General features: G+C 45.4%; 1 protein-coding gene across 1 annotated transcript; it reads right to left on the reverse strand.

Annotated features, from left to right (window-relative positions):
- Nucleotides 1–8,194: 8,194 nt before the first annotated feature.
- On the reverse strand, nucleotides 8,195–21,284 carry LOC140347158 (centrosomal protein of 78 kDa-like). The gene is made up of 16 exons (XM_072433503.1): nucleotides 21,150–21,284; nucleotides 20,380–20,645; nucleotides 20,105–20,280; nucleotides 19,951–20,023; nucleotides 19,757–19,860; nucleotides 19,504–19,678; nucleotides 19,101–19,214; nucleotides 18,953–19,014; nucleotides 18,804–18,870; nucleotides 18,584–18,698; nucleotides 18,432–18,474; nucleotides 17,793–17,930; nucleotides 17,647–17,724; nucleotides 16,912–17,087; nucleotides 12,532–12,700; nucleotides 8,195–9,014 (listed from the first exon to the last, which is right to left on the reverse strand). Exons 1-16 carry the CDS (start codon nucleotides 21,155–21,157, stop codon nucleotides 8,454–8,456), a joined length of 2,325 nt encoding a protein of 774 aa, XP_072289604.1. The 5' UTR covers nucleotides 21,158–21,284; the 3' UTR covers nucleotides 8,195–8,453.
- Nucleotides 21,285–22,839: the final 1,555 nt, after the last annotated feature.

Below are 22,839 nucleotides of genomic sequence, written 5' to 3' on the forward strand. Positions count from 1 at the left end.
TGTACCTTTTGGTCACTACCCAAAGCTCATGACCATAGGTGAGGGTAGGAACGTAGAGTGACCGGTAAATCGAGAGCTTTGCCTTTTGACTCAGCTCTCTCTTCACCACAACGGTCCGATGCAGCGACTGCATCACTGCAGCCGCTGCACCGATCCGCCTGTCAATCTCACGCTCCATCCTTCCCTCACTCGTGAACAAGACCCCGGCCGAGATACTTGAACTCCTCCACTTGGGACAAGGACTCCCCACCCACCTGGAGAGGGCAAGCCACCCTTTTCCGGTTGAGAACCATGGCCCCGGATTTGGAGGTGCTGATTCTCATCCTAGCCGCTTCACACTCGGCTGCAAACTGTCCCAGTGCATGTTGCAGGTCCGGGTTTGATGGAGCCATCAGGACAACATCGTCTGCAAACAGCAGAGATGAGATCCTGTGGTCCCCAAACCGGACACCCTTCGACCCCTGACTGCGTCTAGAAATTCTGTCCATAAAAACTATGAACAGAACCGGTGACAAAGGGCAGCCCTGGTGGAGTCCAACATGCACTGGGAACAGGTCTGACTTACTGCCGGCAATGCGAACACCGCTCCTGCTCCGGTCATACAGGGACCGGACAGCCCTGAGCAAAGGGCCCCGGACCCCGTACTCCCGGAGCACCCCCCAAAGGACACCCCGAGGGACACGGTCGAAAGCCTTCTCCAGATCCACAAAGACTGGTTGGGCAAACTCCCATGAACCCTCGAGCACCCGATGGAGGGTATAGAGCTGGTCCAGTGTTCCACGACCTGGACGAAAACCACTCTGCTCCTCCTGAATCCGAGGTTCAACTATCGGTCGGATTCTCCTCTCCAGTACCTTGGAATAGACCTTACCCGGAAGGCTGAGGAGTGTGATCCCTCTGTAGTTGGAACACACCCTCCGGTCCCCCTTCTTGAACAGAGGGACCACCACCCCGGTCTGCCAGTCCAGAGGCACGGTCCCCGACCGCCACACGATGTTGCAGAGACATGTCAGCCAAGACAGTCCTACAACATCCAGATACTACCTCAGAACAACCTCAGTGACTTCAGCTTGGGTGATGGATGAGCCGAATGAGTACCCGGTCTCTGCTTCCTCTTCAGAAGACGTGACGGTGGGATTAAGGAGGTCCTCAAAGTATTCCTTCCACCGTCCGACGACATCCCCAGTCGAGGTCAGCAGGTCTCCACCAGTGGGGTGCACTGCTTCCCCCTCCTGAGGCGCCGGACGGTTTGCCAGAATTTCTTTGGGGCTGACCGATAGTCCTCCTCCATGGCCTCCACGAACTCCTCCCAGGCCCGGGTTTTTGCCTCTGCAACAGCACAAGCTGCGGCCCGCTTGGCCTACCGATACCTGTCGATGACCTCAGGAGACCTACAAGCCAGAGTGGCCTGATAAGGCCTCAGTCTGACGGCATCCCTTACTTCCCACCACCGAGTTCGGGGGTTGCCGCCACGACAGGCACCGGAGACTTTGCGACCACAGCTCCGAGCAGCCGCATCAACAATGGAGGCGGAGAACATGGTCCATTCAGACTCAATGTCCCCAACCTCCCCCGGGATATGGGAGAAGCTCTCCCGGATGTGCGAGTTGAAGACCCTACTGACAGAGGGCTCAGCAAGACGTTCCCAACAGACCCTCACAATGCGCTTAGGTCTGCCAAGTCTGTCCGGCTTCCTCCTCCGCCAGCGGATCCAACTCACCACCAGGTTGTGATCAGTTGACAACTCTGCCCCTCTCTTCACCCGAGTGTCCGAGACACGCGGCTGGAGGTCAGATGACACCACAACAAAGTCGATAATTGACCTCCGGCCTAGGGTGTCCTGGTGCCATGTGCACTGATGGACACCCTTGTGCTTGAACATGGTGTTCGTTATGGACAATCCGTGGCTTGCACAGAAGTCCAATAACTGAACACCGCTCGGGTTCAGATCGGGGACGCCGTTCCTCCCGATCACCCCTCTCCAGGTGTACCCCTCCCAAGGACTCCAAGAGGGCCGGGTACTCTGCACTGCTGTTCGGCCCGTAGGCCGACACAACAGTGAGAGACCTGTCCCCCACCCGAAGGCGAAGGGACGCGACCCTCTCGTTCACTGGGGTAAACTCCAACACGTGGCGGCTGAGCTGAGGGGCTATAAGCAAGCCCACAGAGAAGTGGAGCGGGTGGGCGGCCCCAAGTTGCTCTTTCAGGCTGTGCCCAGCCGGGCCCCGTGGGGAAAGACCACCAGGCGCTTGTCGTTGAGCACCCACCCCAGGCCTGGCTCCAGGATGGGGCCCCGGTGACGCCGATCCGGGCGACGTAACTGGCCTTGCAATTAATAAATCATAGCAAAATATATTTGGAATGGACTAAAGTCCTCAAAAATCCTGGCTGAAAGCAACACATATTGAAAACTAGCAACTAACAATTTATTTTTTCATCTCTTTTTCAAGGGGGACCTGGCCATGAGGTCATCAGCACACGTAAGTAAGTTTAATAATAATAATAATAATATATCTTTTATTTATATAGCGCTTTTCAGGGACCCAAAGACGCTGGACATATACAAAAAAGGGGGGGTATTTACAGACAGGGGGGGACTGCACGTACAATACACAATAATGAACAGATAAAATAAATAAGAAAGGAGAGGTAGAGAGAAAATGATGGGGATGAAACGGGGGGGTAGAAATGTTGACAGTGGGGTAGAGGAGGCTAGGGGTAGGGTAGGTCGTAGGCTTGGGTGAAGAGGTATGTTTTTAGGCGGGATTTAGATGTTGTGAGTGAGGGAGAGTGGCGGACAGGTTGGGTGAGTTCCAGGTTCGGGGTGCTGCTCGGGAGAACGCTCTGTCACCAAAGGTTTTCAGTCGGGATGTTGGTGCAGTCAGGGTGAGAGTGGAGGAGGAGCGGAGAGCTCGGGTGGGGCGGTGGGGGATGAGGAGGTCAGACAGGTAGGAGGGAGCTAGGTGGTGGAGAGCTTTGAAGGTGAGGAGGAGTATTTTAAAGTTTATGCGCTGCTTGATGGGGAGCCAGTGGAGAGAGCAGAGAACGGGAGTGATGTGATCACGGGACCGGGTGTGGGTGAGGAGGCGGGCAGCGGAGTTTTGGACCATTTGGAGTCTATGGAGGGAATGGGAGGAGGTGCCAGTGAGGAGGGAGTTGCAGTAGTCGAGGCGGGAGGAGATGAAGGCATGGATGAGGGATTCAGCAGCGGGGAGGGTGAGGCAGTGTCGGATTTTGGCGATGCGGCGGAGGTGGAAGTATGAGGTCTTGACGATGTGGCTGACATGGGGAGTGAAGGAGAGGGTGGGGTCCATGATGACACCGAGATTGCGTACCAGGGTGGAGGGGGTGATGGTCGAGGTGTCGATGGTGAGTGAAAAGGGATCAGTTTTAATGAGACTGGATTTGGTGCCAATGAGGAGGAGCTCTGTTTTGTCACTGTTCAGTTTGAGGAAGTTGTGAGTGAGCCATGTTTTTATTGTAGAGATGCAGGTTTCGATGTGGCTGAGGGGAGGGTTTTGGGTGGATTTGGTGGTGACATATATCTGGGTGTCGTCAGCGTAGCAGTGAAAGTCCAGGTTGAGTTGGCGGAGGATGTGACCAAGGGGGAAGAGGTAGCAGATGAAGAGGAGGGGGCCGAGGACTGAGCCCTGGGGGATCCCTGCGTTACTGTGGAGAGGGTGGATGAGTGACCGGAGAGGGAGATGAACTGTTGCCTGTTGGTGAGGTAGGATGTGAGCCAGTCAAGTGCAGAGCCCTCAACACCCAGTTGGCGCAGCCTTTGTAGGAGGATGGAATGGTTAGTATCAAAGGCTGCGCAGAGATCTAGTAGTAACAGGATGTTGAGGGCCCCGGAGTCTGCAGAGGTGAGGGGATCGTTGAGTACTTTGACCAGGGCTGTTTCAGTGCTTACACAAATTAAAAACAAATAAATTATACTATCGTCCTAGTAACCCTCTCAACACAAGCCACGTTTGGGACAGTCAAATAATGCAAGTATTATGATGAGATGGAATTGCCATATTGAGTTCCCAGGTTTAAAACTGAATGTGTAATTTTGTTGTCTACTTTTGGCATTCACAGTTGTTTTGAATGTTCTTCACAAAGAACACAAGCACCAGAACCCATTGACCTGGTCTAACCATAAAAAGTCTCGTCAGTTTGTTAATCTGTATCAAATACAGATGAAGATTTAACTGTCAGTTTTGGACCAGTATAAATCTAGGTTAGGTGGCTTATTTCATAACTGCCCTCATGCATTCCTTGTCTAAAATAGTAACTTCAAATGCCAACGCTACCTCAATAATTTAGGTAATTCCAATATAAAACATTGAGCACAGTAAACAATGTTTTAATGATGTCGGTGTAATCCCTCATTCGTCCAGGCGTGTTCCATAGTAGAAAAAGCTTCAGTTGTAGTCATCTGGACTCAGTTTGAAAAAGTAGACGTTTCGACTCTCATCCAAGAGTCATTGTCAATAACAGAATTTAGGTCGAGAACTCCGATATTAATACTGTTCTGTGGTAAGACCCGCCCATTGGGAGGAGCCTTCCTGAAGTAGAAAGAGTTGTTTGTTTCAACAGAAACTCCCCCCTTGTATCTACCGAGCTAGCCTATTCAGAATCTTAATGGGCTATTAGAATCCTCTTTGTCTTAGTGAGACCCTGGCTCAACCACCCTGAGTACCTGATTAGCATCTGAATGTCCTGGTCCTTTACCTTTCCAGGGGTTCAGTAACCCATTATAAATAACAGGAAGATTAAACCTAAGCCCTCCATTTCTGTTTAAAGAAGGTCTTTCTTTTTTAACAAAAATAGCTTCCTTGACTCCTCTTTCAAACCATCTTTTCTCCCTGCTTAAAACCTTCACCTCCCCGTCTTCAAACGAGTGATTAGAGGCTTCAAGATGGAGATGCACGGCACTCTGAGGTCCTGAACTTGTATTTCTTCTGTGCTGATAAAGCCTCTTGTGTAGAGGCTGTTTCGTCTCACCTATGTAACGTTCTTTACAGCTTTCTTCACTGCATTGGATCGAATAAACTACATTGCTCTGTTTTTGAGTCGGCAATTTGTCCTTTGGGTGAACCAGTTTTTGTCTTAAAGTGTTTCCTGGTTTAAAATAAACAGGGACTTCGTGTTGTCTAAAAATTCTCTGCAGTTTTTCTGATTTCTGATCGATTGATTGTTCCACGATCAGAGGAGAGGACGGGAAACTCCAAATAGAAGTATATAGGAAACCTACACACACGGACCAGTATCTGCTCTTTGGTTCCAACCACCCACTACAGCACAAGCTGGGGGTGATCAGAACCTTACAACACAGAGCTCAAGGTGTGCCCACCAGCTCAGAGGGCAAGAAGAAAGAGGAAAAACATGTCCGTAATGCCCTCTCAGCCTGTGGTTACCCCGCTTGGGCTCTCAAGAAGCAGGACAAAAGGGAAACTGAACAGAGAAGGAAGGGTGTTTCTATCCCTTATGTGTCTGGCCTGTCGGAAAAACTGCAGAGAATTTTTAGACAACACGAAGTCCCTGTTTATTTTAAACCAGGAAACACTTTAAGACAAAAACTGGTTCACCCAAAGGACAAATTGCCGACTCAAAAACAGAGCAATGTAGTTTATTCGATCCAATGCAGTGAAGAAAGCTGTAAAGAACGTTACATAGGTGAGACGAAACAGCCTCTACACAAGAGGCTCTATCAGCACAGAAGAAATACTAGTTCAGGACCACAGAGTGCCGTGCATCTCCATCTTGAAGCCTCTAATCACTCGTTTGAAGACGGGGAGGTGAAGGTTTTAAGCAGGGAGAAAAGATGGTTTGAAAGAGGAGTCAAGGAAGCTATTTTTGTTAAAAAAGAAAGACCTTCTTTAAACAGAAATGGAGGGCTTAGGTTTAATCTTCCTGTTATTTATAATGGGTTACTGAACCCCTGGAAAGGTAAAGGACAAGGACATTTAGATGCTAATCAGGTACTCAGGGTGGTTGAGCCAGGGTCTCACTAAGACAAAGAGGTTTCTAATAGCCCATTAAGATTCTGAATAGGCTAGCTCGGTAGATACAAGGGGGGAGTTTCTGTTGAAACAAACAACTCTTTCTACTTCAGGAAGGCTCCTCCCAATGGGCGGGTCTTACCACAGAACAGTATTAATATCGGAGTTTTCGACCTAAATTCTGTTATTGACAATGACTCTTGGATGAGAGTCGAAACGTCTACTTTTTCAAACTGAGTCCAGATGACTACAACTGAAGCTTTTTCTACAATGTTTTAATGATGTATTTGTACTGTAGGACTTTAACAAAATCAAAAGTGTGAAAATGTAATGAAACTGGGTGAATAAACAGCAGGATATCACAATGTAACACTGTGAGCCTGAAGATAAGAATCATTCTTAAACTGAGCAAAGACAACGTAGTACAGCAAAACATGTATTTGATAAATTGCAAAATGCACCATAAATTGTGTTAAAATATAAAATGGTATTATAAAAATGGGAGTGTCTGCAGTGCCGCGGCGCGCGGCCGAAACTGCCATGTTATTTTTGTGCCGTCCGCGCGCCGCGGCTCCTGAAACTGCGCCGCTATTTGACCGCGTTTTAGCGCCGTTTTAGACCGCGCCGGCTTAAGGTTAGGGTTAAGGTTAGGGTTAGGGTTAGGGTTAAGGTTAGGGTTAAGGTTAGGGTTAGCCATGAGGCTATTACGGGCTATAAGGGAAATGCCGCGGTCCCTGAAACTGCGCGTCTGTCCCTTTGCGCGTCTGTCCCTTTGACCGCGCCGCGGCTCTCCAGCCACGGCCTATAAAAATAAATAAAACTAGACACTAGTTAAATGGTCAACTTATATTTTAACAGTTTTTGTGCCAATTTGTGTTCATAATATCATTCTAGGATGTTTTTAGTTTATATTTGCATAACCAAAACAGCGTGTAAAATAAGAACCGAAATGGAAGTTGTACATCATTATGTTTTTGTAAAAGAAGATTTTTCATCACTTCACAAGCAACATGAAAATGGCCTGATATTTGTTAAATTAAATAAAATATTTTTTTGTAATGCCCAAAATCACAACAGTAGTTGCCTCAATTATTGAATCTTTGACATTAAATTTAGAACAAGATTCGTCTAAATCTATGAGCCAATGGTTGAGTCTTGCTCCTGTGTGGATTATTTTGTTAACATTTGCCAAAAATGCACAGATAATTACACATCGTACACCTCAGTCCAAGCATATAATTAAGCATACCATTAATTTACAACATATGTTCAAGACCAAGAGCGAGGGCCTTTATTTCTGCTTCTTTACCAAGCCATTTTTGTTGCCTCATCACAACTACTTGGAATGTGCTTGCTGATTTGTGTTGTATCATGTATTAAAGTTGGTTGTATCATAATATTATGTCCCTGTAGGGACATAATACTGTAATTGCAATTGTAATTGCAATTACTATGATTGAAATAAACTAATTAAACTAATAAACAATCATTTTTGGCACAATAAACAGACATCAAAACACGTAATTTGCTTACAGAAGACATTTTTTATTGCAATTTTTTTTTAAATAAATAAATAATGTGTATTTGTTGTCTGTAAATGTGCTCCATAAAAAAAAAACCTTAAACGTTGTAGTTTTCATCAACTTAAGAAAAACAAAATAATAATCACATTCAGAGGAAATACAAAGTCTACACACCTCTGTTAAAATCCCAATTGTTGAATGCAGTCCTAGGCTGACCTTTTTTTAAAGGGTGTCTACAGAGCCGCGGCGCGCGTCCGAAACTGCATGGTTTTTTTGTGCCGCGGCTCCTGAAATTGCTGCGCTATTTGACCGCGCCGGATTAGGGTTAAAGGTGGTATGGACGATTTTTTTCAGCAAATTTTTTATCATATTTCCTCGTTGCGTGGATAAATCATTTGTCCTGCCACGTATCAATCATAAAACGCACCTATCGCTCACCTGCTGCCGCGTGCGGTTCCTCCCCACGTTTCCGCGTGCCTAAGCGCATGGATCTATCATAATATAGTTCCCTCAGTGTACGGGGCAAAATGAAAACGGAGAAAGACAGTTCGAGCTGACGCAGAAGTGGACAGAAATCTACGGGAGACGAGCGATGCGCTCCGTTGCGCTAATAAACAAACGCACGTGTGTGTTATATCAGTCCACACGGGGGAGTGCGCATGCGCACTTCCGCCTGCGTTCTCAAATCGCCCATACCGCCTTTAAGGTTAGGGTCAGGGTCAGGGTCAGGGTCAGGGTTAGGGTTAGGGTTAAGGTTAGGGTTAGCTATAAGGCTATATGGGCGTGCCGCGGCTCCTGAAACTGCTGGGCTATTTGACCGCGCCGTGGCTCTGCAGCCACGGCCTTTTTAAAAAAAAATGATTGGTACATGAAAATTGCCTCAAACAAACATCTATAAATAAAATCATAAAAATGACAGTAAACAAGTAGACAAAAAAATCTATAAATTTATGGATGAATCTTGATAATTGAAAGACTGTGCCCCCCTTAGATAAGTGATCTGACTCAAAATGTTGTCCCTTTCATTCTCACTACTAATTATTGACCCTCCTGACCCCAGGTGACCTTTGAACCTTAGATTGACCTCCTCACCTTTACTTGACCCCGACGACCTCACCGACTCAACTCTTTCGCTGATGACCTCACTGATACTGGATTTGGATGACAACCGACCGCTGCTGTGAGAACCGTCGCTATACCTATGGTAACTGTTGCTATGGTTGGATTTACTGTGTGGTGAGAGACTTCGTGGAGTCTGGTTGGTTTTTCGGAAGTCTTCTAAAGATCTTTGACTGTAAATACTTTGCTCCGAGTCAGATTTATGAAGGAGCTTGGAGTGTTGGTCGGTGGCTTCTCCGCTCACTCCTGGCACTCCGGGTGATTTTGCTGCCTGCGTAAAAGTCCCGCCCAGCAGTTTGTCTCTATGTGAGGAGGCCTCTGAAGGTGAAGACGATTTGGTTGGCATGGCGACAATCTGGGCGATGGGTGGAGGAGACGGGGCCTGAAAAATCAATTAGAAACAATATGGAATTCAAGAAGAGGTGGGCAAGTTATGTAAAATTAAAATACACTTGTTGATATGATAAGATATTCCTTTATTGTCCACACATGGGGAAATTTCATTGTTGCAACGCAGGTAGATACAGAGGAAAAGGACAGGTAACTTATAGGAAGTTTATTTATAGTTATTTTATAATTTATTTATAGTTATTTTGTAAGTTTTATAATTATATAGTTGATATAATTATTATTGTAGAGAAGGTATAAAAGGTAGTTTTCTGGACAATGTTTTTGGAATTGAGACATTTAAATTCACAAATTAGATGAAATTACCCCCGCTATTAGCCCTGAACAAGCCCAAGCTGTAAATCTAACGTCCCATATAAATCCACCTGTAAACCTAGAAAGGTTCACAGCTGTTGATCAAGCAGAGAAAACTTCAGCCATTATGTCCTCTAAAAGCTCAACTTGTGTCCTAGACCCCATTCCAAGCTCCTCAAAGACATTCTCCCCCCAATTATAGATCCTATCCTTACTATAATAAATACTTCACTCGAAAGTGGCTATGTTCCACAGTCCTTCAAACATGCAGTCATTAAACCTCTTCTGAAAAAGCCTAATCTAGATCCCGACCTGTAAACTACAGACCTATTTCAAATCTTCCCTTTGTCTCTAAAATCCTTGAAAAAGTTGTAGTAAAACAGCTTTGTCGTCACCTGCAGGACAAAGCTTATATAATAACTTATTTGAAGTTAATAATAACTTATTTGAAGTTTTCCAGTCAGGGTTCAGAGCCCACCACAGCACTGAAACTGCACTAGTTAAAGTCACAAACGATTTTGTTATTAGCCGCTGATGATGGACTGGTCTCAATCCTGGTTCTGTTGGACCTCAGCGCAGCATTTGACACCATTGACCACAACATTCTTCTGCAGAGGTTAGAATGTGATGTAGGTGTTGGAGGAACAGCCCATAGCTGGTTTAAATCCTATTTATCTGATAGGTACCAATTTGTTAATGTAAACCAGAGCTCCTCACCATGCTCTAAAGTAATTTACGGTGTGCCACAGGGTTCAGTACTCGGTCCAATTCTGTTTACTCTATACATGTTGCCGTTAGGCAACATTATCAGAAAGCATGGCATTAACTTCCACTGCTATGCAGATGACACTCAGCTGTATTTATCAATGAAACCTGATCAGAGCGATCAAGTAGACAGACTTAGTGCTTGTGTGAAGGAGATAAAAACCTGGATAAAACTTAACTACCTGCTTCTTAACCCTGAAAAAATCGAGGTCATTGTGCTTGGTCCTAAGCATCTACGAGACGCTTTATCTGAGCAGATAGTCACACTGGACAATGTTAGTGTAGCCTCCAGTTCTACTGTAAGAAACCTCGGAGTCTTATTTGACCAGGAGCTCTCATTTAAAGCTCATATAAATCAAGCTTGTAAAACAGCCTATTTGGAGTCTCTTCACTGGCTCTCCGTTGAGTTTAGAATCAAATTTAAAATTCTACTCCTGACCAACAAAGCCATAAATGACATGGCCCCATCCTACCTCAAAGATGCTATAGAACCATATCATCCAAACAGAGCTCTTCGCTCTCAGAATGCCGGCCTTCTGGTGGTCCCAAGAGTCTCTAAAAGTACTGTAGGAGGTAGAGCGTTTAGCTACCAAGCACCTGTGTTATGGAACCAGCTCCCGACCCATGTTAAATATGCTGACACAATCTCTTCATTTAAGTCCAGGCTCAAAACGTTCCTCTTTGAAATCGCTTATGGTCAGACTAGTTAGGAACAGAAACATAAACCCACAGCTTTAGCTACGCTGCACTAGGAGTAATTGTGCTGGGGGAAGTATGGCAGCTTGAGCACTATCCTCTTCTTCTGACTAATTATTCTATCAAACAATATTTATTTCTTAATTCCACTTGCAAACTGTTCACCGCCTTCTTTTTCTCTTTCTCACTCCTGAGGACCTGTGGACCCAGATGTCCCTCTCCTGGTGAAGTGGTCCCTGCCCCGTGTGAACGGTCCCTCATCTGCCTGGAGAGTGGGTCCAGCCCGACTCAGATGGTCCCTCATCTGCCTGGAGAGTGGGTCCAGCCCGACTCTGATGGTCCCTCATCTGCCTGGAGAGTGGGTCCAGCCCGACTCTGATGGTCCCTCATCTGCCTGGAGAGTGGGTCCAGCCCGACTCTGATGGTCCCTCATCTGCCTGGAGAGTGGGTCCAGCTCGACTCTGATGGTCCCTCATCTGCCTGGAGAGTGGGTCCAGCTCCAGTCTCCCTCGCGTCCGTCTGTCCGTCTGTGAGAGTCAGATCTCTCCTTCACTCTGGAACTCCTCCAGGTTTCTACTTTTCCCAAGGAGGTTTTTTGTAGTTTTTCCTGGCCGAGAAGGAGGGTCTAAGGACAGAGGACTCTGGGACATCGTCCCTCGCCACCACAGACATTGTCTGACTCCATCGCCACCACAGACATTGTTGATTCAATTCTCACTGTGGCCCTCAGAGGCAGCTGTTGTTGTGAATTTGGGCCTTACAAAAATAAATTGATTTGATTTGACATTTTGGCAACAAAAAGAAAGGAGTTATTAAACAATGAAACCTTTGAAACTGTTTCTACAAAAAAGAGCTCAACTTTTAAACCTGCAGCAGTTCCGGAAGAAAGAAAGCAACAGATTTCATATTTCAAACTTTAATTTATTTATTCAATTTATCCATCTATTATTATTATTTGCTAGAAATGTACTTCTGGAAGTTGAGGAACTTTGCTGGTGAGCTCCATAACCAGTGAATTGTCTATTCAAGGAAAACTGTCAAAAAGCTGCAGAAGAAGTGGATGAAAAAGCAGAACTCTTATATGTTATTTTAGTATAAGATGATATTCCAGCACTATTGTTCAATTACAATCCAATCCCTCTTTGTGAGATACATGGGTCTCAGCCATAACAGGCATATTCTAAAGGTTAGATTTCTAGAGGTTTAGATTCTAAAGGTTAATCCATCACATTTGTGATGGATTGCAAAAGTGTGAACTGATCATTTTTAATAGGATTTTTTTAATGAATGATTTTTTTTTTGTCAATATTGGCCACACCACATATACTTTCAATGAAAGTCAAGAATAATAATTGAGGCATAAGGGATTACCTCAAATTAAAACAATCACTGCTGTAAACAAGCACAGTATACAAAAGAACTAGTCCAAATTAAAATAAAGAGGCACTAATTCAGAAACTGAAAGCCATCAGGGGGACTGACTGAAGTGGGCCCATTTCTCGGAAAACATTGGCACTTCAAAGAAGCCCATTTACTTTGTAACAATGAAATCAAACAAGTGGCATCACACAAGTATTCACTGAAGGAATTGATGGTTGTTTAATGATTGTTACATTTATCATGGTTGATTTCTAGAACTGTTAGTAACAACAGTATTTGCGTATTTATCTCAAATAATTTAATTCACAGTTTTCAGAGCTAACAACTTTAAACTTCTTCCGTCATTATAACTTTACCTTTTCTGGGGGATCAGTCTCTGTTTGCGTGTCTCCAAATGGGTTTACTTGTCGATCCAGAGACACAGCAGCATCCAAAGATGGTCCGTGAGTCGAGGAGAGCTGTGGTTTTCCAATTGGCTGGAAATCAGATTGTTCAAGTCCAGCCATTGAAACTATTTGGCCAAGGCTTGAACAAAAGAAATGTGTAAGTATCTAAATTATCTTTGCTTTTGACTACCACCAATGTAATATCCTAAAAGTATCCGTGAATAGAAGTACCCTGACAAACCAAAACATATTTACTAACCATTGGCCTCAAATTGGAGCTAATGAATTCATAAAGACAGCTAACAAGTGCATAAGATTAGATATCAAGTACTTCAGAGGTCACACCTCGTCCCAGGTACAAACATTTACAGACCATATGCATTGTGCATCCTCTCCTTGAACCGACACCTTAACGTGGTGGAGGGGTTTGAGTGCCTGAATGATCCCGGGAGCTATGTTGTCGGGGGCTTCATGCCCCTGGTAGGGTCTCCCAAGGCAAACAGGTCCTAGGTGACGGGTCAGACAAAGATCGGTTCAGAAGCCTCTTATGACGACGACACGAACAAGGCCGTTTACGTCGCCCGGATCGGCGTCACCGGGGCCCCATCCTGGAGCCAGGCCTGGGATGGGTGCTCCATGGCGAGCGCCTGGTGGCCGGGTCTTACCCCACGGGGCCCGGCCGGGCACAGCCCGAAAGAGCGACGTGGGGCCGCCCTCCCGTGGGCCCACCACCCGCAGGAGGATCCATAAGGGGCCGGTGCAGAGAGATCTGGGCGGCAGTCGACGGCAGGGGCCTCGGCGACCAGATCTCCAGACACAGAGACTAACTCTGGGGACATGGAATGTCACCTCGCTGGGGGGGAAAGAGCCTGAGCTTGTGCGGGAGGTTGAGCGATACCGACTAGATATAGTCGGCCTCACCTCCACGCACAGTTTGGGCTCTGGAACCCATCTCCTCGAGAGGGGCTGGACGCTCCACTTCTCTGGTGTTGCCCGCGGGGAGAGGCGGCGGGCTGGTGTGGGCTTGCTGATAGCCCCTCAGCTCAGCTGCCACGTGTTGGAGTTTACCCCGGTGAACGAGAGGGTCGCGTCCCTCCGCCTTCGGGTGGGGGACAGGTCTCTCACTGTTGTGGCGGCCTACGGGCCGAACAGCAGTGCAGAGTACCCGGCCTTCTTGGAGTCCTTGGGAGGGGTACCGGACAGTGCACCGACCGGGGACTCCGTTGTTCTACTGGGGGACTTCAACGCCCACGTGGGCAATGACAGTGACACCTGGAGAGGGGTGATCGGGAAGAACGGCTTCCCCGATCTGAACCCGAGCGGTGTTCAGTTATTGGACTTCTGTGCTAGCCACGGATTGTCCATAACGAACACCATGTTCAAGCACAAGGGTGTCCATCAGTGCACATGGCACCAGGACACCCTAGGCCAGAGGTCAATGATCGACTTTGTTGTCGTGTCATCTGACCTCCGGCCGCGTGTCTTGGACACTCGGGTGAGGAGAGGGGCAGAGTTGTCAACCGATCACCACCTGGTGGTGAGTTGGATCCGCTGGCGGAGGAGGAAGCCGGACAGACTTGGCAGACCCAAGCGCATTGTGAGGGTCTGTTGGGAACGTCTAGTGGAGCCCTCTGTCAGTAGGGTATTCAACTCGCACCTCCGGGAGAGCTTCTCCCATGTCCCGGGGGAGGTTGGGGACATTGAGTCCGAGTGGACCATGTTCTCCGCCTCCATTGTTGATGCGGCTGCTCGGAGTTGTGGTCGCAAGGTCTCCGGTGCCTGTCGTGGCGGCAACCCCCGAACCCGGTGGTGGACACCGGAAGTAAGGGATGCCGTCAGACTGAAGAAGGAGGCCTATCAGGCCACTCTGGCTTGTAGGTCTCCGGAGGTCATCGAGGGGTATCGGCAGGCCAAGCGAGCCGCGGCTCGTGCTGTCGCAGAGGCAAAAACCCGGGCCTGGGAGGAGTTCGGGGAGGCCATGGAGGAGGACTATCGGTCGGCACCAAAGAAATTCTGGCAAACCGTCCGGCGCCTCAGGAGGGGGAAGCAGTGTCTCACCAACACCGTTTACGGTGCGGGTGGAGGCCTGCTGACCTCAACTGGGGATGTCGTCGGACGGTGGAAGGACTACTTTGAGGATCTCCTTAATCCCTCAGTCACGTCTTCCGAAGAGGAAGTAGAGACCGGGGACTCGGAGGCTGGCTCATCCATCACCCAAGCTGAAGTTACTGAGGTTGTTCGCAAACTCCTCGGTGGCAGGGCTCCGGGGGTGGATGAGATCCGCCCTGAGTACCTAAAGTATCTGGATGTTGTAGGACTGTCTTGGTTGACACGTCTCTGCAACATCGCGTGGCGTTCGGGGACCGTGCCTCTGGACTGGCAGACCGGGGTGGTGGTCCCTCTGTTCAAGAAGGGGGACCGGAGGGTGTGTTCCAACTACAGAGGGATCACACTCCTCAGCCTCACGGGTAAGGTCTATTCCAAAGTACTGGAGAGGAGAATCCGACCGATAGTCGAACCTCGGATTCAGGAGGAGCAGAGTGGTTTTCGTCCCGGTCGTGGAACACTGGACCAGCTCTATACCCTCCATCGGGTGCTCGAGGGCTCATGGGAGTTTGCCCAACCAGTCCACATGTGCTTTGTGGATCTGGAGAAGGCTTTCGACCGTGTCCCTCGGGGTGTCCTTTGGGGGGTGCTCCGGGAGTACGGGGTCCGGGGCCCTTTGCTCAGGGCTGTCCGGTCCCTGTATGACCGGAGCAGGAGCTGTGTTCGCATTGCCGGCAGTAAGTCAGACCTGTTCCCAGTGCATGTTGGACTCCGCCAGGGCTGCCCTTTGTCACCGGTTCTGTTCATAATTTTTATGGACAGAATTTCTAGGCGCAGTCAGGGGTCGGAGGGTGTCCGGTTTGGGGACCACAGGATCTCATCTCTGCTGTTTGCAGACGATGTTGTCCTGATGGCTTCATCAAACCCGGACCTGCAACATGCACTGGGACGGTTTGCAGCCGAGTGTGAAGCGGCTGGGATGAGAATCAGCACCTCCAAATCCGAGGCCATGGTTCTCGACCGGAAAAAGGTGGCTTGCCCTCTCCAGGTGGGTGGGGTGTCCTTGCCCCAAGTGGAGGAGTTCAAGTATCTCGGGGTCTTGTTCACGAGTGAGGGAAGGATGGAGCGTGAGATCGACAGGTGGATCGGTGCAGCGGCTGCAGTGATACAGTCGCTGCATCGGACCGTTGTGGTAAAGAGGGAGCTGAGCCGAAAGGCAAAGCTCTCTATTTACCGGTCGGTCTACGTTCCTACCCTCACCTATGGTCATGAGCTTTGGGTAGTGACCGAAAGAACAAGATCGCGGATACAAGCGGCCGAAATGAGTTTCCTCCGCCGTGTGGCTGGGCGCTCCCTTAGAGATAAGGTGAGGAGCTCGGCCACACGGGGGGAGCTCGGAGTAGAGCCGCTGCTCCTCCACGTCGAGAGGAGCCAGCTGAGGTGGCTTGGGCATCTGTTTCGGATGCCTCCTGGGCGCCTCCCTCGGGAGGTGTTTCAGGCATGTCCCACCAGGAAGAGGCCCCGGGGAAGACCCAGGACACGCTGGAGAGACTATGTCTCTCGGCTGGCCTGGGAACGCCTCGGGATCCCCCCGGAGGAGTTAGAGGAAGTGTCTGGGGAGAAGGAAGTCTGGGAGTCCCTGCTCAGACTGCTGCCCCCGCGACCCGGCCCCGGATAAAGCGGCAGAAGATGGATGGATGGATGGATGGATGCATTGTGCATCACGGAGAAAGTCTGGTTTGAATTGTACATTATCTGATTACATAGGAACACAAATGCATACATTAATTGCTAGATGTAAATGTATATGGGGTTTTGCATGTTAATTAATAGAGGATTACACATCAATGGAGGAGACTAAAGCAGGACAATAATAATTGTTTGACTGCTTTGCTTGTCATAACATTTATAAATATACTTAATGTCTATATTTAAAATCATATCAAGACGCTGTGCAGAAAGGTCTTATTAAAAACTAAAAATAATATCACATATGATTTAACTTCAAACATTTTAAACATGATTGGAGTGAAAGTGAAATCATACAAAACTGAAAGGATTCTCATTAGAAAAGTGAATCTAAAAAATTGCCAGGGTTGGGCAAGCATCGATATCAAAACACTAAGTAATAAAGGAACTTTTGGGTCTATTACATTCGCTGGAAGCAATCATGGATCATTGTGTGCAGAGTGACACTACCACGAAATACTGAAACAGAAAGCTTTGGCCCTTGTGATTCAGGCCAACTTGACTGAACTATGTCCAATTGGACCAAGCAAGGTCAAATTTAAAGTAAAAACTCACCCAGCATCCTTGAGAAGGTCTAAAAAAGCATGGAACTTTTTAAAAGAGTTTTCTATACTCTCAAGAACGGCCTCGTCTTCAAGGGCACTGAACGCTTCAGGGGCGGTCGCAGAGTGAGCGAGGGTCTCAGTCAGCGAGAGGTTAGCGGTACGGAGACGTGCGTTCTCCTGCTCGAACTGAAAAGACAAAAGATGAACAATGTGCAAAGTCATTAGATTACATTCTTATTCTATTAAAAAGTACAAAGTGTCTATATAGCCGCGGCGCGACGGCCGAAACTGCTGGGCTATTTGATATATATATAGCCATGGCCTAAAGAGTATGCTTATTGGACCCAAGGCCAAATGATTAAATTATATAATTAAATCAAAAACTGAAAGCTGTGATAAAGGGCCCTAGCACCACCACATAGACATTTCAGTGGGAGGACAGATCTCCCCACAGACACCACAAGAAAATGGAAACTCGACTGAATATAAGCCACAGAGAACCTAGTTCTGTGATATCTAGTGGACTTTCTTGTAGTATCTAGGGGACTTTTCAGCTAAACCCTGTGAAATATTCATCCAAAATGATTGTGTAAATGACATTGTGACCTGGACTAACTCAGAAATTGAAGACCTATAGGATTTTTTCACACACAACCACCTTTGGAGTTTACAGTAAAGTGTAAAATACCATGTAGTTGTTGGGTTTGAAGGAGGCAATGAGATTCTTGCATGGTGTGTTCAGTACCTCCTTGAGTCTGCTCTCAGCTCTAAGTCTGGCCCTGCGCTCCTCTGACAGCATCAAACGACATTCTCTTAGCGCCATCTGCAGGTAGACAGCAGAATTACAACATTGATCACAACACTGACGCGCTGTATTGTGAAGGGACTGACCTGTAAATGTCTCTCTGTGAGCTTTTCTTCGGCAGCTGATGAAGATGGTTTCTCCTCTACCTCTACCACAACTTCAGCCTCTTCATCATCTTCGTCCTCTGAATCAGTTTCTACAGTTACCTTTACAGTGGCAGCACCCTATGAAAAATATAGGGAATTCATTTGCAACAATCTGGGAACCTCAATCTCCTACTTCTCCTGCAACCACGGCTCCACTCTTTAACCGCACCTCTAATTACCCAGAAGCCCTGCTTATACAGACCTATCCCCAGAGGGAGTTTACATTCAGCTGGGCTGCATGATCACCTGAGATGGAGCCCCAATACATAGTCACCTAGCCAGCTCTGTGTTATAGGAAGAACGACAAGCACAGGAGTGCTATACCCACTTCTTTATAAAGGAATTTATAACAGAGGCCAGGCAACTAAAGTGCAGCTAATGAGGATCCAATTCAAATACACATAGAAATACAATTTAACTCATTTTGCTTATAACTACATCAAGAAATGCTACATAATGCATAGTACGAAGCTAACTGCAAAAAAAAAACCTTTTTGTCTGATTATCTTTTTCACTTTTATAAATTGTTCACATTTTTTTGTAGAAAATTCAAAGAGCAAATCATCATTTGAAACCAACCTGAAAATTTTGATCAACCACAGTCGCTCCAGGAGGTAAACATCTGCAAGAGAATAAATCAATGAATGTTTTGATGTCTTCCAACTGTAATTGAGATGTGTCAATCAATATAAGCACAGAACTATTGATTAGGTAAAATGTTTGGTGCCCACCTCTGACGTCCAGCACGCGCAGCAGTTCGCCACGGGACACAGCGTGAGCGCAAACATGGCTTTTGGTGCGTCACTCTGGGACCTCCAACTACAGGGGAGCTTGCTTTACGCACAGCTTTACAATGTAAAAAAAGAAAAGAAGCAATTTGATAACTTTTATAACTAATGATGCGTATTTACAGACTGAAAGTGCACACACAACTACACAACAATGACATACTGTGTCTTTGTCTTTTAAGAGCAGCAGTCCTCTGGGGCTCAATAACTGTTGGTTTGATCCACTTATACTGAATTTAAAGAAGAGAAATGTTGTTTAAAATACAGAGTCATGGACGGTATGTGGAGAAATAATAAAATAAAAATAATCACCTCAGGTGATTCTCCTGCATTCATTAGCACTTTCTCCAAAATAGTCTTAATAATAACTTTGTCTATAATAAAAACACAGATGCAAAATATATCAGCAAAACTTAAACTTTGACTACTGAAGACTATTTGTGATAGTTATGCTACTAACCAATTAAAGGGTTACTGCGAACATCCAGAACAGATAATGTGGAGTTTGTTTTCAAAGATTCAAGCAACCGTCGAGCACCTTCATTAGAAAGGCCACACCTCTGCAGATCTACAGCTGCAAAGTCACAACAGAAACATGACTAACATTTACTAAATACTCAGAAGAATGTTCCTGAAGAAGGGCTGCATAAATAATCAAACTAATTGAAATTGTGATACGCCTTGTTCTGATTACAAAATCTAAGATCAACAAAATATCCAGTCTTTAAATGTAGTTTAAACCTCAGCAAACATGTTCTGAAATGCATGTAAATTATGAAATCGCAAATGTGGTCCCAATTGCAATACTTTTTTAAAATTGTGCAGCTGTATAATGTAAATAAATATAAACTATACAAACAAACCTTTAACCCAGAGGTCCTCAGCCAGTTCATTGGCAAGGGCAGCAGCTCCTCTGTCTCCAATTAAAGTGTTACAGTTCAGAGTTACACGTCTGAGACCGCTCATCCTCTCAAATTGTGGCTGACGATATCTGAGAGACTCTGCCCACGCCGTACCATGCCTCTGCATTCCTTGATGCTGGGAAAAACAAAAGCCTCTTAAAAACCTTAACCTATGTAGTCTGAAAATATCATAAATAATAAAATAGACTGAAACCTTGATGATGTTAGCCATGTGCTCTGCTGCTCTCCACGTCAGATTGCATCCTGTGAAATCCACTGTCCTGATGCTTGTAGAATACTTAACACTTTGGCAAATGACTGTACATTTGAGAAATACTCATGTTGTTAGAAAATAAAACTAAATAGAACAAACATATTATATTTATGGACATAAAGGATTACACATACTCTCAAGTCCTTCATCAGAAATGGGACAGTTAGCCAGCGAAAGGTTCTCGAGGGAAACACTTTTTGCTAATCCCTGGAAACAGGAAAGAAACGTTGTATTAGTTGTATAATAACATTTTAAAAACATACATATAAAAATGTTTTGGTCAATCACCTTTGTCAACACAATAAGATCTCTTTCTCTCAAGAGTAAACTGTTGAGCTGCAGAGTTTTGAGGTTGGGAGACACATTGAGAATGTTTCTTAGGGTTTTAGACAATTTAAAAGTCATTTCCTTTGAGCAAATGGCTGGAATCTTCTTCTTCATACTAGGCTTATAGAATCTTCTATCTAGAGAAAAATATCATGGAGATTATACAATATACCGGTACATATAGAAAAAAGGTCTAAACAAATGTGACAAAGTGACTACTGTGCTGCCTGTAATACCTGCATCTCCCGAGACCAAACTCTGATAAGTACTGCTTATTGCAATATGATGCAGTTGTTTGTTAATTGAAATGGAGTCAAGAATTGGTGGCCAGTCGGAAAGTTTGATCCGGTCTCCATTGAAGTCCAACATCCCTTTGTCTAGATTCATGGTTACAGCCCGAAGAGGAACAGATTCTTGTCGCGCACAGACAAAGTCATAGTAAGCCAGAAAATCATGGGCTCCTCTTCGTCTAATCTGAGCGCTGTCTTGGACCATGTTTGACCTAAGAGACACATGGAGTAAAAGGTCAACAATTAACATTAGAGTTTGACCATAAAAGCCGTTAGAAATTAGTTGATTGTAATTAGAACAATGCTGGAAAGTAATCAAGTACAATGGTAAAAATCACGTGAACTTAGTAGGTATTTCTACTTTATTTAAGATCAAATATATATATTTTTTGACCAACAGCAGGTTCAAGTATATTATTTGACACCTAGTAATAAATCAAATAAAGAGTTGAATTTGTTTTATAAGCATGTGAATTAACTTTTCAATTGTATTCACTTTTCTTGATATAATTTGCTTTATACAAATACTTTATACAAATTGGATTTACATGTGTATATTGCAGTGAATGTACAGTAACTATACTTTTGCGATTGGCTATTTATAATGTTTGTAGCGGAATAAGCTAACTGTACTCCTTACTTTGCACCTTTAGTCATTTGCCGAGTGCAGGATATCAACCTGTTCACTGCTTTGAAACATAGTCATAATAACATACCTTTGCATCTTAGTAAAGGTCGAGATTTCCCGTGGTTTTCGTTATATCGCTCAGTTTGTGGCCCGTGTGCGGTTTGTTTACAGGACGCGCTCCAAACCAAAACTGCCGCTGGTACGTTCAGTGTTACGTTTCGGCGTCATTGCCCCCTGGCGTCCCGGATGAGAACTGCAGGTGTACTTCTTCTTCGTTTTGTTTTATGGCGAGTGGCACTCATCATTTAGGTGCATTTCCGCCATCTACTGTTCGCGTCTTACTTGATGCTAGTCCAGTCCATCATAAAGAGTCCTTATTCCGCAGCATGTGCAATCCCTTCCCTTAACATCTGGTGCAGTTCTTCCCCGGTGACATCTTTAACGTCCAAAAAAGTCCTTGCTGCTTCAAGAATTACATTTATTCGTTCCGACTTTCCCTGAAGTCCACATGCACAATTTATGACCATAATAATGAAGGCCAAAAATGTTTTTTTTTTTATCCACAGAGAAGAAATCTTTGCTCACTTTCGTTTCTTCAAAATTTTCCACATCTTCCTTAACTTTCTTTACAGAAAGTTAAGGAAGCATATGTCAGCTTGTTTTCAGTCCTTACTTTACACACTTTTCCCTCCAGTTTTCTCCTCGGTCAGCTCATTGTTCCCACACGATGATTCCCGTTACAGTGCAAACTTTTTATAACACTTTCCTCTTCCGCACACTTCTCAAATTCACAATCATTCTCTCCACATCTTGCACATCTTCTCTTCCTTCTACATACTGCAGCCACATGTCCATATTCCTGACAGGAGTAACACCGGAGTGATGCTCTTTCAAAGGCCCGAACTGGGTAGCTTACATGATCCAGGTACAGTTTTGCAGGTAGTGACTCACCAAAAAAAGTCACACAAATAGACTCACTTTCCTCTCTCATTCCGTTCACAAATCGAGACAACCTTTTAACCTCACATACATCGGCAACACTCAAAAACATCTTTTCACTGCAAGTGTAACGGGTGCGAACCATGAATTATTATAGGTGCGAACTCGAAAGACAGGACAGTGTGTAGTAGTTGATCAACTTTACTCCTGTGACAAATATAAAGACACTCTTCACAAACAGCAGGCACACTGGCTCCCCTCTGCAGACTGCAACGCAGGACTGAGAGAGGGGAGCTAACAATATATACTAGATAAGATAGATCAACTTTATTTGTCCCACAATGGGGAAATTCTAGTATTGCAACACAGATTAGACACAGAATATAATAATAAAAACAGATAACTCTTATAATCTTAATAATAATAACAACACTCTTATTTACAGCTGTGAAACGGACAGACAATATTGCACCAGGGATGATTGACATTATGTCCCAGTATTGCACATGAATTTAACAGTATTGCACATGAATTTAACAGTATTGCACATGATTTGAACTGTATTGCAGATGAGTTTAACAGTATTGCACATGAATTTAACAGTATTGCACATGATTTGAACTGTATTGCAGATGAGTTTAACAGTATTGCAGATGAGTTTAACAGTATTACACATGAGTTTAACAGTATTGCATATGAGTTTAACAGTATTACACATGAGTTTAACAGTATTGCATATGAGTTTAACAGTATTACACATGAGTTTAACAGTATTGCATATGAGTTTAACAGTATTACACATGAGTTTAACAGTATTGCAGATGAGTTTAACAGTATTA

This window comes from Eucyclogobius newberryi, unplaced genomic scaffold (genome assembly GCF_026437365.1).
Source record: "Eucyclogobius newberryi isolate DKJ021-1_F unplaced genomic scaffold, fEucNew1.0.hap1 SCAF_6, whole genome shotgun sequence".
NCBI classification, from domain to species: domain Eukaryota; kingdom Metazoa; phylum Chordata; class Actinopteri; order Gobiiformes; family Gobiidae; genus Eucyclogobius; species Eucyclogobius newberryi.

Coding starts and splice junctions, on each gene's coding strand:
- LOC140347158 (XM_072433503.1), bottom strand. Junction 19,015..19,100: donor TCGCAGTAACCCTTTAATTG/GTTAGTAGCATA, acceptor TTTTTATTATAG/ACAAAGTTATTATTAAGACT. Junction 18,699..18,803: donor TCTTAAAAGACAAAGACACA/GTATGTCATTGT, acceptor TACATTGTAAAG/CTGTGCGTAAAGCAAGCTCC.